Source organism: Thunnus thynnus, chromosome 1 (genome assembly GCF_963924715.1).
Source record: "Thunnus thynnus chromosome 1, fThuThy2.1, whole genome shotgun sequence".
Classification (NCBI taxonomy): Eukaryota; Metazoa; Chordata; class Actinopteri; order Scombriformes; family Scombridae; genus Thunnus; species Thunnus thynnus.
Window position 1 is genome coordinate 15278832 of NC_089517.1, and position 17762 is coordinate 15296593.

The 17762-nt window shown below is 40.0% G+C and overlaps 2 protein-coding genes across 6 annotated transcripts; one reads left to right on the forward strand and one right to left on the reverse strand.

The window, feature by feature from the left end:
* Positions 1-233: 233 nt before the first annotated feature.
* dcun1d2b (DCN1, defective in cullin neddylation 1, domain containing 2b) lies at positions 234-6807 on the reverse strand. 4 transcript variants are annotated; one of them, XM_067586278.1, is made up of 7 exons: positions 6687-6807; positions 4560-4776; positions 4289-4457; positions 3812-3942; positions 3555-3637; positions 3137-3233; positions 234-2909 (listed from the first exon to the last, which is right to left on the reverse strand). In XM_067586278.1, exons 2-7 carry the CDS (start codon positions 4732-4734, stop codon positions 2830-2832), a joined length of 735 nt encoding a protein of 244 aa, XP_067442379.1. In that variant the 5' UTR covers positions 4735-4776; positions 6687-6807; the 3' UTR covers positions 234-2829. The 4 variants fall into 4 exon arrangements, with proteins under 4 accessions (XP_067442379.1, XP_067442366.1, XP_067442371.1 ...); XM_067586265.1 differs by lacking the exon at positions 6687-6807 and adding an exon at positions 6208-6289; XM_067586270.1 differs by lacking the exon at positions 6687-6807 and adding an exon at positions 5781-5867.
* Positions 6780-17084, forward strand: tmco3 (transmembrane and coiled-coil domains 3). Of its 2 annotated transcripts, none has more exons than XM_067586239.1 (15): positions 6780-6919; positions 7870-8003; positions 9182-9495; positions 10004-10171; positions 10968-11147; positions 11294-11494; positions 12081-12209; positions 12339-12431; positions 12690-12876; positions 13298-13415; positions 13514-13709; positions 13860-14010; positions 14109-14188; positions 14271-14420; positions 14860-17084. In XM_067586239.1, exons 3-15 carry the CDS (start codon positions 9238-9240, stop codon positions 14971-14973), a joined length of 2025 nt encoding a protein of 674 aa, XP_067442340.1. In that variant the 5' UTR covers positions 6780-6919; positions 7870-8003; positions 9182-9237; the 3' UTR covers positions 14974-17084. The 2 variants fall into 2 exon arrangements, with proteins under 2 accessions (XP_067442340.1, XP_067442348.1); XM_067586247.1 differs by having other exon boundaries at positions 6812-6919; positions 7913-8003.
* Positions 17085-17762: the final 678 nt, after the last annotated feature.

Sequence of the window (17762 nt, forward strand, 5' to 3'; positions counted from 1 at the left end):
GCACAGTTGCCATTAAATGATTCATACTAATTTCAGATACTGATTTTAACCATTTCACCTAACCCTAGAAATACACACTTGCTGACCAGCATCAAAATAAAAGTGATGCTTAACACACATTTCTATTCACTGTCTATAACCATTTGACAGGTCAGTTTGTTTCTGACAACATAAACTTTTTGTCAGAACTAACTGCTTTATTTGGTAGATAGAAATACATTTTTACAAGACTGTTAAAAACAACATGCTTTATTGACAACCTTTTTAGGAAACCAATGCACTGTATGCTCCTGTGACAAAACATAATATTCTGTCAATACCTGTTTCCTCGCCAGGAAAAATAATACTGTTTTGATAGAATGATGCGCATGACCAAAAACAGTTGATCACACATTTGACAACAACAACAAAAAAAAAAACGTACCGAATGTACCACTCTAGCATACTAAAGAATGTCACATTTTCCTGCTCCGGGGCCACAGACAGTGTCATGTCATGAAGTCAACAACAATCAGCTGGAAGATGATTTCAGACCATCTGCCTTGATCCATGATAAGTGTGTGAACAAGCTTGTGCTGTAACACAGGATTGTGCACATACAACATGGTACTGTCAAAAACACTTAATATGGCATATGTCAGTGAACAAAAACATAATACACTTTATGTTTAGTTTAGAAGATGAACAATACGGTGTATCCTTGTGTTTTAAGTCATGATGAAGCTGCTTTCTTTGCATTTGCCTTCAATCAAGGACCGAAGGCATAATGTAAATGAATTAATTATGCCTCATTTGCCTCAACCTCTTAAAATACAACATTCATGCACACCACTTTAGTTTTGGACTGACTTACACATACATAAATATGAGAACTTAAACTCAAGTTTTCCAAACTAATGGAAATAAAAGGCAATTATTTCCCCCGTAGTGAGCTGTTGATAGGGCAGAGCAATTTAGTGCAGGGAAATAAGCCATCCTTATTTCAACATATGGCATACGTGTTATCATTGGCAGGGCAAGATCAGCCTTGCTGGTTGCGGTTTAGACCATAAAACATGATGATTACTGACATGAGCGCAGGAAGCTGCCTGATGTTCACTGGGAAAGGATGACTCGTACCTGAGCGCCATTTTCTGTCACACTCTTTAGAGGGATGCATTTAGCATATATAGCGTTGTTAATGTGTTTATAAATATGCTTAATGAGTAAACTGACCTCTACTGGTTGGAAGGCTCAAATCTTCTGGCTACACCTATCATCCCAGCTGGATTTAGTCAGGTGTGGTCTGCTGTACTTTTCACTATATCCAGCTGTGATGTAGTGTTGGATAGTACATTGAGAGGTGCTGTACCGCATAGCCACCCCTAGATGGCAGCACAAGCAGTGCTCTATGAGTGTGACATGCTCCTCTGTGTAATAGTTAAATGGTGTGTTTACATGCCACCATAGCATAACAGTTGCTTATCCATGAAAAGCATCAAATTAAAACCTCAAACTGTGTAAACAAACAGTTAAAATACTCTTGGCTGGGATGTGGATGTTAAAATTCTCGCATGTAACTGAAACCTACTGTCATATAAACTGAATAGCTCGGTAGCTGTATACAGTGCTGTCTGAAAAAAAGACCTAAAACAGAAAAAGTTTAAATCAGTGCAGTTTGTAGAGTTGGCAAGTCATCATCACCTGGATAATAATAATATTAAAAAAAAAAAAAAAAACAGTCAACGTGCCAGTCAGTTTCCTCTTTGTGTACAGCAGTTTACACACTGCAAAACTAAAGTCAACCAAAAATAAAACACGGTAGCATTTTAAAAATGAGGATCCTATATGATTCAGGTACTAATCATGATTATAAATGTAATTACCTGTTTTCTCAGTTATACATTTTCGTTCTTCTAAAAGCGTATCTATTCTTACTCCTATGAGTACAGTACTTTACTGTAACAGTAGTGCTGGTGCTGAGCTCAGAAAGCATGCTGCTCTGTCCCATTCTCAGATCAGAGTACAAGACTCTGATCTGAACTTTTCACTGTCGCTCATTAAAGGTGAATCAGAATTTCTTAAATTCACATTGTAATAAAACCAAATTAAAATATTTAGCTTTGTATTGTAAAAGAGGCTAAATGTTTAACCCCTCAAAACAAACACACACACACACACACACACATACATACATACAATGACAACCAAGCACACCTTTTCCTCTGCTCTCAGTGTGATTGTCAGAGAGCTACACATTCGCAGTCTCAGTGAAAATCATGTAGATTATATTTTTCCTCCTCAACGTCCATGGCACCGCTTCACGCTAGCTGACAATAACATGCAGATTTTTTAACATACTGTTCCATTCATTGACAAGGCAAGAGGCCACATCCTACTGCATCTATAACTTAATCCTCTGTGTGTGCTGACAGCTCACTGTTACTGTCCTTCCTCATTGTGCCAAAGGTGCAGGTTAGTGAGCCATGTCCACAGCAGCAGTTCAAAAGCCACACTCAATGGTTATTTGCCCATAAGTGACAAGTATCAGGGTAACCATAATTTCCATATTGCAATCCAAAAGTCTGTCCTTGCCGGTCCATTTGCAGTCAACCAAAAAAAAAAAAAAAAAAAAATCTCAGCCCAGTTTTCCTCTTTGAACTGGTGTTCCAGGTCACTCCCAACCAAGGCATTGGATGCAGTTGGAAGAACATTCTGGACGACAATTTGCAGACAGGCTTATTGGGATAAAGTCTCTTTTTGGCTCATTTGTATAAAAAAATCCTCATTCAGAAAAAGAAAAGTGGGAGAAACACAAACTCCATTCATTGCATGAAGCTGGGACAAACACTATGTCATGTTGCGCTTGCTCCCTGTCACGATTGGCCGAGCAAACTCCACAAAGTCATCTATTAGGACAGGCCACGCCCCTGAGGAGATAATTAACATATTTACAAAATCACCTTAAAAAGCAGTAAGACTTTACTCTGATTAGGTGAATCACAGTTGCTGTAGTCTGAGTTAATCAAAGTCATACTGGGATATCTGCATGCATTTTAATTTGTTTGGCTTTCAATATTTAAATTAAATCACTCAACCGTATACTCATGGACTGTGCCATGGATCGCATTTATCCTGATGGCTTTAATAAGCTCACCTTCTTCATCATAATTTGACATGTCGTCTGCAATCATATTGCCAAAGTCCAGAAGGAGGTTCCATGTGTCCTTGGGGATTGACCGCTTGTGATGCTCCTGAATGCAACACAGTAACAAGAATACAGTCAGAGTTGAACAGAGTGATTAGAAAAAAAACAATCTCCTGTACATTAAACATCTATGTAATACAACAGAACTATATTTAATACAACCCTTAAGACTTCTTATAGCATTTAATTGTTGAAACTGCCAGAGCAGTGTTGAGTGGACTAATAGTTTATAATTCTAATAGTTTTGCTCCTCTTCACCTATAAATGAGACGGACAAAATATGCACAAAATAGAATCCTGCTGACACACAAAAAATAAATAATTGGGTTAAAACAAAACTTGTGTAACAAAAACTTTCTACACTCACCAGCAGGAAGCGGTTCCACAGATCCAAGAACTTGAAGCGACCTGTGAGAACTAGATTCCAGTAAGCCACAGCCATCTCTAAATCTAGGACAAAATGAAGAATACGTTTTTTTTTTTTAATTTTCTGATTAAAATCCAGGTGAAAATCAGTTTGACTTAACCTTTGAAAACATCTGGGTACTTTTTGGTGGAAATCTGTAAAAACCAAAAGTGACAAGCTTTACTTTTACTACATGTTTCGTTCTTAGGCTCACTTACCTAAGCCTTTCTGCCCGGGATTCTTGGCAAAATTGAAGGTAAATTGGTAGAAGTCTTTGAACTTCCCTGTGTCTTTCAGCTCCTGCTCTAGTCTGGGAAGGATCGCCTTAAGTTTTTCAGGACTGTCACAGCTGGAGGAGACATTGGAGACAGACAACATTATCAGACTTCCAAATATCGTAAGAACAGCACATGTAAAACGTCCATTAAGTCTAAATCAGAGGTTTCTGATCAACAAGTCAACTTTATAAATAAATAAAAAACATTTATTCAACAAAAAAATGAACTTATACAGCCTTATACTTTTTAAAAACACATTTTCATAATTGTATCCCTAATGTGTCTTCTATCCTTGTAAATAATTCATTCAATGGCAAGGTTACAACTACCTGTGATTACATTCTAATGAACCATGTATTTAATGTTAAGCATTCCTGTAGGATTTGTGCACTACATAACACAAGCATAGTTCCCCACCCTAGTTCTGACATGCCATCCAGGAACTCTTTCCTGCTGAACTCGCACTGCGTGGCTGCTCTGAACTTCCATGCTACCACCAGTATGCTCATGCTAGCCGGGTCCAGGGTCAGGTCATCACAGAACTGCTGGATCCCATCAATGCCTATCTTGTTCTCATCCTGAGGGTCTGCAAAAAAGACAGCGAAGAAAAGTGAGCAAAAACAATGTGAGCAGACAGTCCTGATAAGCACGAGCATTAAAACTCTAGTCGTTGATCCCCAATGCTTACCTTTGTATCGGTTGTAGAGCTGTTCCAGCTTCTTGCGGTCTACTGAGGTTTTCATGGATTCTTTGTAGTAGAGTTCTGGATTCTGGAAGTAGTTGTCTGTGGCGACTTCTAGTTTCCAGTCATTCTGCGTCAGGCAGTACACAGCTGTCCTCTCCCCCGCCTGTGTGAAGGACATGAACTGCCGAACCTTGTCCTTCTGCGATGACTTCAACTTGTGCTGTAAGACAAATCCACATAGGTGCACAGGAACACAGGTAAATGCAGGGTGGAGTCACCTACTTTGGGCCAGAGAGAAATAAACTGAGCCCCTATTCAGCCCCCCCACCCCAATGCAAAATGCAAAAGCCACCTGAAGGCCTTCATTATTTCAGTCTTTATTATGCTTTAGAGGTGCATAATACCAAACAAATCAGGACAAGTGCCCCCTTTACCCGGCTGGTACTTCAGCCTTGTGCCATGTGATGTTGGGACTGCACTTGAACAAACACACACGCAGCCAGAACTTTTTAAACATTTGATTTAAAAAGTGCAAAGGTTTTATTTCCATTAAAACCTGAATTTCCATTAGAAACCGGACTGGAAATGTGTTGCTGTGACTAATCTATGTGCACTTCAATACTTGAAGTGCTGGGACTGGTATGCGTGCATACAGTTAGAAAGGAAAAGACTCATACCACGCGTGCAACAACCGTTATAGTGCAAGTGCATTGAAAGGTAATGACAGCATTACCCCTTGCAAATGCACCACCGCAAGGTTCCGTTGCATTGCAAAAAAAATACCTCGCCGTGTTAATTCAACCTCGAAGGTCATCGATTGCACGTCTTTGCAGAACTGCAGACCTGACCCACCCGATGATCAAACAGCAAATTCACCGTGACAGGCCAGTGTTTGGCGACCCAGTTTTCCTGGGGAAGGGGCGTTTGATCCTGCAGACTCTCTCCTGACCCGGGGGCAGCAGCACGGGCAGCAAGCTACCAAAAAGGGAAGGGTACGTGTCGCAAGTGCGGGTGTCGGATCTCCAAATATACCAACAACTGACCTTCCATTTCCCTCATATTCCCGACACACATCACCCTGACAATGCGACACTTGGCTGAGGACACCCCGCTCCCCCGTGTCGGTGTGTCCCCGTAACGTACACCACAGCCATTATCGGTATTTGCACTTGTTGAACGGGTCTAAACAATTGTCCTGGTTTCTCATTTTCAAATTTTACCTACCATTTTATCACCCGCTGTTTTGGCCAACTTGATATCCAATTACCCCTGTTGCGCATGCGTGAAAAGAACTGCGCTACTGTGAGGGCAATGTGTTCATGGGAATTGTAGTTCTGAAGCAATGCAATCCCACAGGCCCTGTGATTTGGATATCTTCAGCTCAACCTTAATTGATACGCGAGCTTTAACAGGCAACTATTTCGGAAAAATATTTACTTGTTGGTTATTAAATTGCTGGTTACTGAGACCCAGTGAAAGGAAAAAGGTCACAACTTGTGGAAACTATGATGTTACCATATGATAAGTACAGGTTTTGAGCAAGGCCAGGCGTTAAAAACTCCGTTTCGAAACTATTGAAGTTGCATTGTTGTTTTTAAATAATATTGTATGGCGTCAAACAACCGTTAAGACGTGTCAAAGTGAAATTTACCTGAAAAGAGCTGTCAAAAGTTGAGTTCACTACTACGGTCGGGCTGGAAAAACAAAAACATCTGAAAACTACAACTCCCATATCAAAGCAGATAAAGGTGTTTCGGAAGTAATGTTGAGATGGATCAAAGTTATAGCGACGCGATTATATTTAGAAAACAGCGCAGCAGTTGTTTTATTTCAGCTGCAGTTTGTGTTGACGTTTCATTTTGACAAATCTTGATGAAACGTTTCCAAAAAAGTTGCTGTTATTAACGTTAACGGCGGCTGTTTCGCTAATGTTAGCGAAGTTCTGTTAGCTCGGGTGTTGTGTCACGGTGAGTGAGTGTGGACTCAGCTGGCTGGAGCTGGTCTGACAGCTCGGAGGAATTTGAGGCTGTTACAAAACAGGTTGAACTTTATACATGCTGATTTAAAAAAAACGGATCAAACTTGAAATTCGAGGTTCATTATCATCGGCAACTGCAACATCGTACGTACCTGGACGAAGAAACGTTGGCCTTGCTTTCGTTAGCACGAACAATGTTCCCGACGGCTGGAGGTCGAAGTAAACATGAAGTTGTTTGCCAAGTAAATCGGTAAACGCCTGCATCGACGCTGGCTTCAGCTATGTGGCAAAGGGAGGAGGGGTGTCGGTACAACAGCCCGATTGTTCCCTTCTTCTTCAGTCGTGGAGTGGAGTTGAGAGCCAGCACAGTGCTGATATTTCGCAGGTAGCTGTAAGCCTTTGTTCATTTATCTGTTTGCATTGATGAAGTGAAATGAGTCATACTGTATGTGATGTTATGTGTTTGGGACATTGATCAAATGAATGATTTCACCCTGTCCTGGTGTATGTTCAGCTTTGTATGATGGTAGGCAATAGCTTTCTTAAATGTTCATTGTATGTTTTTCTTATTTACATTGTGTCTACATGTTTGGTAATGATCTGTGAGTATTTATTTTAAAAATGGCATTAATTGACAGTATACAACAACCCTCTGATTTTAGATAACTAATAATGACAATCAGAGCAGTGGTGGAAAGCAACTAAGTACATTTACTTTACATAAGTATTTCCATTATAGGCTACTTCTACTCTACTATGCACTTTTTACTTAACTACATTAACAGCTATGGTTACTAGTTACTCATTAGCTTGTGCTTTTACATACTGAACAATAACCAGTTTAGAAAATATCCATTGTTAAGATTAAACCGCACACTATATGTAGCAGTTAAATGAGCTCCACCCAAATTGACTACAACATTAAAGTACCAGCAACATGTTAATGATGACAGCAGCCATTCTGCATAACTAGTAATTTTATTTTGTTTGAAATACGTCTGCACTATTACTTAAGTTTGATCGCAAGACTTTTACTTGTAATGGAGTATTTTTATAGAGTGGTAATGCTACGTTTACTTGTAGTAAATTCTGTGAATACTTCAAGTGCTTTACAGCTGCCTTTTGGCTAAAGAGCAGACTGTTAAAGGTGAGAAGAAGCAGAAGTGTAAGGAAGCATGTTAGAGTTTTCTTTTGCAGTTCCTAAAATTGCATTTGCACCCTATCAAAAAATGCTCCATCAGATGTCATGGATGTAGTAAGACTCCTCCAAATTTAAGAGACTCAGTTCATTTCTGTGTGTGTGTGTGTCTGTGTGTGTGTGGATGATCTTTGCAGAAGCCAAGCTCTGAACAGTGGCGCTATTGATTTGCACCAACAGTAGCTGAGTGGCTGCAGTCCAGTCATTGGAAGAAAGACAGAGGAGGAGTTTGGAAAGTAAACATCACTCGGCTTGACTCATGCTCACAAAGGTGCGGAGCAGCTTGAATCATTCAGTCATTATGCTATTGTGGTAAAAAGATCATGTGAAAGCAAGCACATGATGCAGGGACTGGGAGGGCACATTGTTGACAGTCAAGCAGTTTCAAAAATTGTATTCAAGTTGTAGATGGAAATGTAACAGCATATTACATGTAGGCAGAGTAGCAAGCATTGCTGGGTTTCATACAGTACATGTGACATGCTCAGTCAAGTCAAATGCACTTAACACGGGACTACAAGGTGCTATTAGCTACTCAAACAGCGAGCGGTACAGGCCCAGGTGTATACACAGCTGTTGTTTAAGCTGTTCAGCTGTAACCATACCCTGCTTAAAGATTAAACCTCTCTTGAGACGGCACTAGGATTGAAGCACAGAGTGCACAAAAGCAGAGAGTGGCCCACATAAAAAGACATTACCTAACTACATCATATGAAGCCTTTGGTGGGGGGAACAATTTTAGGACAAACAGCGTCACTAGCTGTGCTTCAAAGGATATGGCTGACAAGTCCTTTATTTCTATATTTTTGTTATTGTCAATGAATTCCATGAAAAGACCAAAACCAACAATACGTTCACCCTTCTTTCAGTGATTCCTGAATTTCAAAAAATCTTTGAAAACAAGTCCTACACCTACGCTTTCATTTTAAAAATCTGCTAAGTATATTCCTAAAACACTTAGGCAGTTTTTAGATAACATGACTCAAACAGGAGTAAAAAGTACATTTGTTGAGGACTATTTTTGGAACCGCACATTTGGTGCACAAGTTTTTAAGGTCACGAGGCGGTGTATGTGGGATCACTAAAGTGTCCATGTTCACTGTAATCATCGAACATGTCATCCAATACAATTTTGTGGCTAATTGATGTCTTAAAGGTTTTTGGGCAACAGTGGAGATCTGTAGTATAATTCTTGTTAGTAGGATCAATTAATTTTTGGTGTTAGTCTCTTCATGGGATTTGTTGACAATAAAAAATCAAAATTTCACCAGATTTATTCTTTAAACTCTCCTGACATCTTCATTTACACCCCCCCTCTCTCAATACACTTTTTGAGTCCATCCATACAATAGAATTTGCATCTTTATGCCATTTTTTTTCTGCTGATCTTTGTAACAACCATCCTCTACCTGGCATAATCTGTCTTTCTCTCCCTTTTCATATTTACAGGCCTCCTTCTCTCTATCAATCCCCACACCCTAGTGAAGACAGAAGCAGAGTTTTGGATGCAGGTTGTATGTTGGCTGCTGTGCCTTGGCCTGGCGGGGGCAGTTGCTGTGCTGCAGAAGGACCAGGTAGCCCAGCATGCTATCAAGCTTTATCGGAGCAAGGGGGCCACACATGGCCACAGCTGGGTGGCCAGCAACTGCAAGCGGCTGGTGGGCCTCCTGCGTCAAAAGAATGTTGTTGTCAAGAAGCTGGCAGCCGCTGCTGATGCTGTTGGACAAGACCGAGCCCTTTCAGAACCAGAAAGGCATTTCCAGGTACGTAGATAACAGATTGATCAGTATGAAGGGGTTTGTTTGCAACTTTTTAGCTGTATTTTATATCCCATCATCTAGCTGATGTGTGAGACATAAGGTGTCCAACTCTTGATGGTAGTGTCTTTGTCTGTCTATGTGTTGAGTTGACACATTTCTGTCAGCACAATAACTCAATAACAATACATGTTTGATTCCTCATACAGCTCAGGTTCCCCACACACAGAGATGACCTGTTTAGATAGTCAAGCTGATCATGCTTACATACCTTCCTATACAATTACAATATAACATTTCAAGCCAAAGCAAGTGGATGTTTTTCCTTTATTACTTATGCTATCTGGATCTATTTTGCTACTATTTATCTGTTCCCAAATCCATATGTAATGAAGACATGTCAGCCTTCTGATGTGTTTCAAAATGAAGAAGAAGGTAAACAGGCATCAGTAAAAGAGGATGCCCCATATTTTGCAGCTTTATGGCTGACTAATGTCTCCCTGTCTGCCTTCAGGTTCACACTCTGGAGGTTTTCCAGAAGGAGCTGAATGAGAGCGAGCACTTGGTGTTCCAGGCGGTGCACAGCCTGCAGAGGGCGCTGCAGGGAGACTACAGGGATGTGGTCAACATGAAGGAGAGCAGCAGACAGAGGCTGGAGGCCCTCAGGGAGGCAGCTATAAAGGTGTGGTCAGCAGTGTTTCATGGATACTACATCAGAGGGCGCGGGGAAAGGGAACAGATGCATATTCAGTCAGTCTCGGTGACAAAAGATTGAAGCATAGTGATGTACGGATAACTTTTTTTCCATGTTATATATAGAAATATGTACATTTTGGAAAACACAAGGAATGCATGATGATAATGATTCTGAATTATCACCCAGAAATAATTGAAATAGGAAATTGAAATATTCTGCCATTCAAATGAATGATTCTGTGGATAATTTCCATTAAAACATAACAAGATGTTTTAGTTTTTACAAGTTTTGTCTGATGTAATGCAAAGGAGTGAAACACAATTCATTGTATTGAACATCACTTTGATCATTTTATACATGATTTTGGAAACACTTGTCAAATCATGATTTATATGTTGATATCTGAAGACACAGTTTACAATAACATTAATAGACAACTTTAAATAAATTATAAAATTTTAATGTTGATTTTTTTTTCAGTTTATTCCTCAATATTTGTTATTGGCAGCTCAGAATATCTCAATCAGAATATTAAAATTATCATAGAAAATACCATTATCTAATGCAGAAACTCCATTGCATCACACAACTCATTATGCTTTGTGCCTCTCCTTGACCTACTTATCATATCATGTGTAATTTTATGTCTTGTGAGTATGTGAATTCTCTGGGTGTGTCAGCTGAGTGTATGTTATCACACATGTCTGTGTTAACATGTCTGTACATCCTTGTCTTTGACTTGCATGCACCTGTCTGTTGGGTTTTTTTTCTCACGCTTCAGGAGGAGCAGGAGTATGTGGAGCTGGTGGCCGCTGAGAAGCACCAGCAGGAGGCTGTTAAGAGCGCACTAGCCCAGAACAAGACTCTGTCCATGCTGGATGAGATCTTGGAAGATGTCAGGAAGGCAGCAGACCGGCTGGAAGAGGAGATCGAGGAGCACGCCTTCGACAACAACAAACAGGTCAGAACAGAACAACATTCACTGGGTTTGAGTGAAGTTACTCGATACAGTTTGTTTCAGACACTTGTAGATTGAAAAGTCTTGAGTTACAGCACAAAAATGTCATCTAACTGTGTTTCCTTCCATACTCTGCTTTTTCTGCGTAGATGAAAGGAGTGAATGTAGAGGCAGTGTTGAGAGTGGAGGATGACGAGGAGAATGGAGGGAAGAGGAAGAACAAGTCCAAGCAGAAGGAAGTGGAAGATGACCTGGGACTGAGCATGCTCATTGACTCTCAGAACAACCAGTATGTCCTGACCAAGCCACGAGATTCCACAATGCCAAGAGCAGACCATCATTTCATCAAGGTCAGTTATTCTTCACTCTCAGTTATGATCCAGAAGCAAAAACTCCAAATCCAGTCACACTTCTGTATTAATCTTGTAGAATTTTGACAAGGCTTAGAGTAGGGCAGTATATTTTGATATTGTTAAAGTTGTAATCCTGAAGATTTCAGTCCATGGTGATTTAGCGACATCTGTGGTTACCATGGTAACAGCAAGTGCAGTTTGATACTACAGCGAACACAGCAACAAATGAGCAACTTGTGTATCTTTTTACAGTGCAACCAAACAAAGCCACATTGTTTTTAATAAAGAAGTCAACCATTAATAATTACGATCTGATTTCATGCTGTACTAAGTAGTTTTCAGCACAACATCAGGGGAAAGTTTGTTACCTTGAGGTTTAAATGAGGTTTGATTTCATAAAAATCTTAAGGGGGAACTGCAACAGGTCTTGAGGAAAATTATTGTATATTTTTTAAAAAAAAAGTTCATTGTGAGTCCTGCAATGTTATAGGAGTGCAATGCTCAATCTGTCTCTCTCTCCTCTTTCAAGGATTATAAATTTAATCCTTTAAACTTTACCCTTTCATGTGATATGTATGTGCAGGATTTGGTGTCAGTGGTGATGCTGTCCCTGCCCTGTGGTTGGATTTGCACTCTGGTGGGTCTTCCTCCCATGTTTGGATATATCATCTGTGGAGTCCTGCTAGGTCCTTCTGGCCTCAACAGCATCAAGGTGTGTGTTTGTGAATGTGTGTGTGGTTGCAGAGTGGGCATTACAGATCAGACTTAAAGGACTGTACCGTTTTAATTTTAATTCTTTGTGCTGGTTGTTCATGTCACTATCTGGCTCTGTGTATTGCAGTCTATGGTCCAGGTGGAGACTCTGGGGGAGTTGGGAGTGTTCTTCACTCTCTTTGTGGTGGGATTGGAGTTCTCACCTGAACGCCTTCGAAAGGTAAACAACAGGACTGGGAACTTAAATTTAGGATTAAATTTAAGTATGTTCAGACTCAAGTGATTTATAAATGCGTTGTATTTCTTATTTCTTGGAAATTCCCAATTGTTCCAAGTCAATGTTACCTTAAAAAGCACCTTTTTTTTAATAAAAGCTGATTTTAGAGAGTAATCATTATTTGCCTTGATGAGTCATCGCAGCATCACACTTCTTTAAAGTGTTCATAACATTGTATACACACTGTGTATGTGTCGGTAGGTATGGAAGACGTCAGTTCAGGGTTCGTGCTACCTGAGTCTGCTCATGATCGGCGGCGGTTTGTTGTGGGGACAAGTCCTGCGTATCCGACCCACCCAGACCGTCTTCATCTCCACCTGTCTCTCCCTGTCCAGCACTCCACTGGTGTCCCGCTTCTTAGCAGGGGGGAGCAGAGGGGATAAGGAAGGTTGGTGTGTCTGCCTGTGTACATTAATGAACATAAATGTACATTATATTGGGAACAAAGCTTGTAAAGGAATCGCTAAAACAAGTTTTGTGTTTCAGATAAAAAGAACAGTGTATGTTAGTGGCGTTTTCCCGTTCATATTTACAGCATAGCATACACCCAAAGTAGCCCTAAATGAGAAAATTCATGATACAAAATGTATTCGGACAGATTAGGTAACTAAAACCAAAACTATCTACAAGTTAGATGCCACTAGAGTTGACTTCAGTGAGCTGATCTTTTACATTAAACAGCAGTTGACACTAATAAAAGCAAATATTGCACCACACATAACCTTTATATGTTAGAAGTACTCTTTTAGACCAAGTATTAGTTTTACACAATGGCCAGTAGCATGACTGTATTTGTGTGTGTGTGACAGGTGACCTGGACTACAGCAGCGTTCTCCTCGGGATGTTAGTGATGCAGGACGTTCAGCTCGGCCTCTTCATCGCGGTCATGCCCACTCTGATCCAAGCGCAGAGTGGAGACTTGGACAGGTCAGTTAGCTCTCACCTGTCCTTGCTTTATTTCCTCCATCTCTAAACATGACACACATGCAGCATCGTAAACCTGTAGTTCCCTCTGTGCACCGCAGCTTCCTGTTTGGAAGTCTGCGTGTGCTGTATCTCCTGGGTCAGGTCCTGGTGTCTCTGGCTGCTGTGTTGCTGCTGTGTGCGCTACTCAAATCATTCGTGATCGGCCCCTATTACAAGAAACTGCACGCTGAGAGCAAAGGCAACAAGGAGATCCTGGTACTGGGGATGGCAGCTTTTGTCTTTTTCATGCTGACGGTATGCACTCTGCTTTTAATATTTTCTTCTCAGATTAAAAAACTTTATTTTTTTCCCTACACACTGTATTCTATTGTTTAGATTTCTTGCATTTCTCTACAAATCTCCTGTGAGGAATCTGTGTTGATTTTTGCTGCGCTGATTCTCAAGGTAACAGAGTTCCTGGATGTTTCTATGGAGCTGGGCTGTTTCCTGGCCGGAGCTTTGCTGTCCACCCAGGGTCACATGGTCACCACGGAGGTCATGGGATGCATCGAGCCAATCAGAGATTTCCTCGCCATCATCTTCTTCGCCTCTATCGGTCAGATCCGGCATGATGATTTATGATAGATGTTGGCTTCACTTTGGTATGATGTAAACTGAGACTTACATGTTTTGTGTGTTTGTGTGATGCTGCAGGTCTCCACGTGTTCCCTACATTTGTGCTATATGAACTCACCATCCTGATGGTGTTGACACTCACACTCGTCATTATGAAGGTACAGCATTTCTCTCTCTTTTGCTCCTTTTCATCTTCTCCTGTATGTGTTTGCCATTCACTCAGTTTTTTTTACCTCCCAGTTCGTGATGGCCGTACTGGTGCTGTCGGCGATCTTGCCTCCGAGCTCTCGACACATTAGGTGGATCGTCTCTGCTGGTCTGGCGCAGGTCAGCGAGTTCTCCTTCGTCTTGGGCAGCCGCGCACGTCGGGCTGGCATCATCTCCAGAGAGGTCGGTGTAGAGCGGTCATAGAAGTGTTGACAGTTCACTCTTAAGACAAAGAGTATTTTGGGCCTCTATAGAGCTTTGAGCTGGAATAATTCAAATATAGTGTAATAATAATTGTGGAATTTTAGGAAAACCTGTACTCAGAGCATGAATTAGCTTTTTGGCAGCAGTTTCAGTGGGATTAAACCACTGTGGGTATTAAACGTGGGATTTTGTAAAATATTATTCCATCAGTACACAGGAACAAATATACCAAATAACAAATACATTCAGTGTTAATGCATTATAATGTTGGTATCAGTGATGGTCATTTCAATAAATTCAATTAGGAATAGTTGTACACAGTAGTTATAGACAAGCATAATAGACTTTTTGAAATAAAAACAACTAGTGATTCTATCTTCTCAGTGTTTATTTTTTATGCCTGTTTCTCTCTGCTCAGGTGTACCTGCTGGTTCTCAGTGTCACCACTCTCAGTTTGCTGCTGGCACCACTGCTGTGGAGAGTTACTACACACAAATGGGTTCCCCGGGCCGAACGCAAAACTGTCACATGACCAGACTGGTTTCAGGGCCAAAAGGTTACAAAGTGATCTCAGCAACATGACGAGAGGAAGACAAAAGCCCTTACAGTATGTTAACACACTCATGGTGACATGGCCTTTTACTTGCGTGGACCAAATGATCCTCCTTTCCTTCTTGCTTTGACAGACACTAAAACTTTTCTGATCAATTACTGGATTGATTAAGGGAAGGAAAGAAACGGTGGAGGGAAAGAAAAACAGTGTCTGCATCCTCTGCAAACTAATCTCATAAGCTACAGTTTATCTAGAGATTCTTGAAAAAAAATGCTTCACTGATAAAATTTTCTATGTATCATCCGTTACATTTCCTCAGTTTAAATCATTCCCTTCACATTTATCGCAAAGAGAAACACTACATTTGTAACCAGGAACTTCCATGTTTCTGACCAGTGTCACGTTTACTATATGTATCTATATGTACTGTAGAAAGGACGTAGATATAAAGTCTGATTTGATAAAATGCTCCACATTAAAGTTATGTCAGTCAAAATACAACATTACTCAACTCCAACAATCTTGATTGCTTGAAAGTTTGAGTTTAAACCTGCAGTGTGGACTTTTACATAGAAATGAACGTTGGTTACATTCAAGCCCTTGCCAAACGAGTTCTCACAATATTGATTAAGCCTATCACCCCCAGATAAATTTCTCTGTATTTCACAGTACACAGAGTTTTTAAATTTGATGTAGGTGACTAATTTCCCACGCTGATGCACTGGAAGTGCTGGAAGTAAACATTTCTGTGGTGGAAAATAGGCTACGAATAGATAATTACCTCATCTGACGACTCCAGCTGGTTTTTTTCCCCTTTGCCCTTAACAGAGGGCTCCTGGACATGGGGGAGATCAGGGCAGGCCCCAACAGCGTCAACAGTGTTTTGTAATTACTGAATTACCACTGTAATTACTTACTCCAGAAGGGGGAGACAAAAGTCCCGCACTCCAGCTTTAAAGCATCCTTTGATTGGAAGAACGCCTACTTGACAGTTCAGTGGAGAAGCACAAAATACTCCTTCAGCTCTGATGCTTTTAACACTCTCTCTTAGAAGTGTTCATGCATCAAGAAGGAAAACAGAGAATTTTAAAGTGTATTTTCCCTCTCTGCCATTTGTAGCTCCTTGACATATGAATAATTTTGTTTTCTATTGACACTCAGTTCTGTCAGCACTTTCAACCTCACATTTATGTGTTCCTTGTAGCAAACACATGGACCAAATCTGAGGATCCAACTTAACTCCATATATTGTTTCTTCTTTTTCAAGTAAAATGTTTATATTTTTATGTATGCATACATGTTTTTTAATAGGGAAGCACCTTTATATTATATAAAATGGCCTCCATCTTCCCTTCTGACATTTAACTTAACTCAAATATAGGTTGCTCACAGTGGCAGATTCTGACTCTGATGGAAGTGTAAACCTTCTATCTGTTGTATTTAATAGATGATGTTTATAGTTAATTCCGATCATTGTAATACTGTGAATTTCGCTGTGCTGACACATTCTTGTGTTACCTAAAAAACTACAATTATAACTTACAAACAGCTTTATTTAGTTATTGTTAGAGACGCTCATTCTCGTCAAATCTAAGAAAATCATAGTACAATGCACATCGGTAAAAGAGGAATGGAGATAATTAAACACTATATTATGTAGCAACTCACAAGAAAACACTTTTTCAGAATTTATTGCTGACGTTACATAAACAGAAAAAGAAAAATCTTGCACTAGTTACCATTGAATGTCGAACTGATGTGCCTGCTCCGCTCCTCACTGCACTACAACCAAGACGAGTGCGATCTCACTGCGAGTGAGCACTTCTATAGCATCTTGTGCTGTAAACGTCATTGTATTATCTTTCATAATGTGCAATGTAAACGTATGTAACTACATGCTATATGTTGTTTTATGTTGAATATTATTTTTTAAAATATTTTCCTGATGTATGTTAACAGGAAGGGGTGTTTGAGTTTACATTTTTGCGTTGGTGGCCATGACAAGCTTCCATGCACAGTCAAATGTACATGCATTTTTAAAATTCTTTTATTTATTAAAACATAATGAAAATAAAGGTTTTCTCTGTTTTGCTAAGTGTTTTTTTTTTCCTTGGGATGCAGGATGTTTTCTGGGGAAACCTTTATCCACAGATATAACTGCCTCAGTGCTGCTTCCCCCACAGGGCCCCGTCCACACAGAAAGCCTTTATTACACGAACACATGTTGTACATCTGCAGGACGTTTCACAATCTGCTGGAAGCTACACGTTTAGAGTGGGAAATTTCTCATTCAAATGTGTCATAAGTATACATATTCATTTAAATATAAGTCTTCTAAATCAGTCATTTCCAAACTTTTTGTCTTGTGACTCCTTTAAACACAGCAGTCTCCACTCATGAGCCTTCATTATACAGTATGGTTTTGGTGTCTTATCTTTTTTAGGCTGTTTTATTTGAAGTATTTTTAGAAGTCATAAAGGGGTAAAAAAAAAAAAAAAAAACAGTATTTCACAAGGAAAAAACTCAGAAAAGACAGAAAAACTAAACATAGGTTTTTCTTTCTTATCTCTTATCTAATTATCCAATGACTGCCTCATATGAGACATCTTCGAGAACCACTGCTGTTAAACACATCTACTTTCTGATGAAGGTACTTGTAAGGCTGACACTGATTTTATCTTCCCTCCTCATACTTGTTTCATACAGAACCAAAAGCAGAAAGTAGAAGCAGATAAATGTTCATATGAGTGAATCCACTATAATCCTTT

Bases quoted from the DNA above. Each gene is read 5' to 3' on its own strand.
- dcun1d2b (XM_067586265.1), bottom strand. From the start codon at position 6,288: ATGGGAGTTGTAGTTTTCAGATGTTTTTGTTTTTCCAGCCCGACCGTA. The intron at 4,777-6,207 runs GTAAATTTCACT...TTTGTCTTACAG, and splicing joins CTTTTGACAGCTCTTTTCAG to CACAAGTTGAAGTCATCGCA. The intron at 4,458-4,559 runs GTAAGCATTGGG...TCTTTTTTGCAG, and splicing joins GCTCTACAACCGATACAAAG to ACCCTCAGGATGAGAACAAG.
- tmco3 (XM_067586239.1), top strand. From the start codon at position 9,238: ATGCAGGTTGTATGTTGGCTGCTGTGCCTTGGCCTGGCGGGGGCAGTT. The intron at 9,496-10,003 runs GTACGTAGATAA...GTCTGCCTTCAG, and splicing joins AACCAGAAAGGCATTTCCAG to GTTCACACTCTGGAGGTTTT. The intron at 13,710-13,859 runs GTATGCACTCTG...CTGATTCTCAAG, and splicing joins TTGTCTTTTTCATGCTGACG to GTAACAGAGTTCCTGGATGT.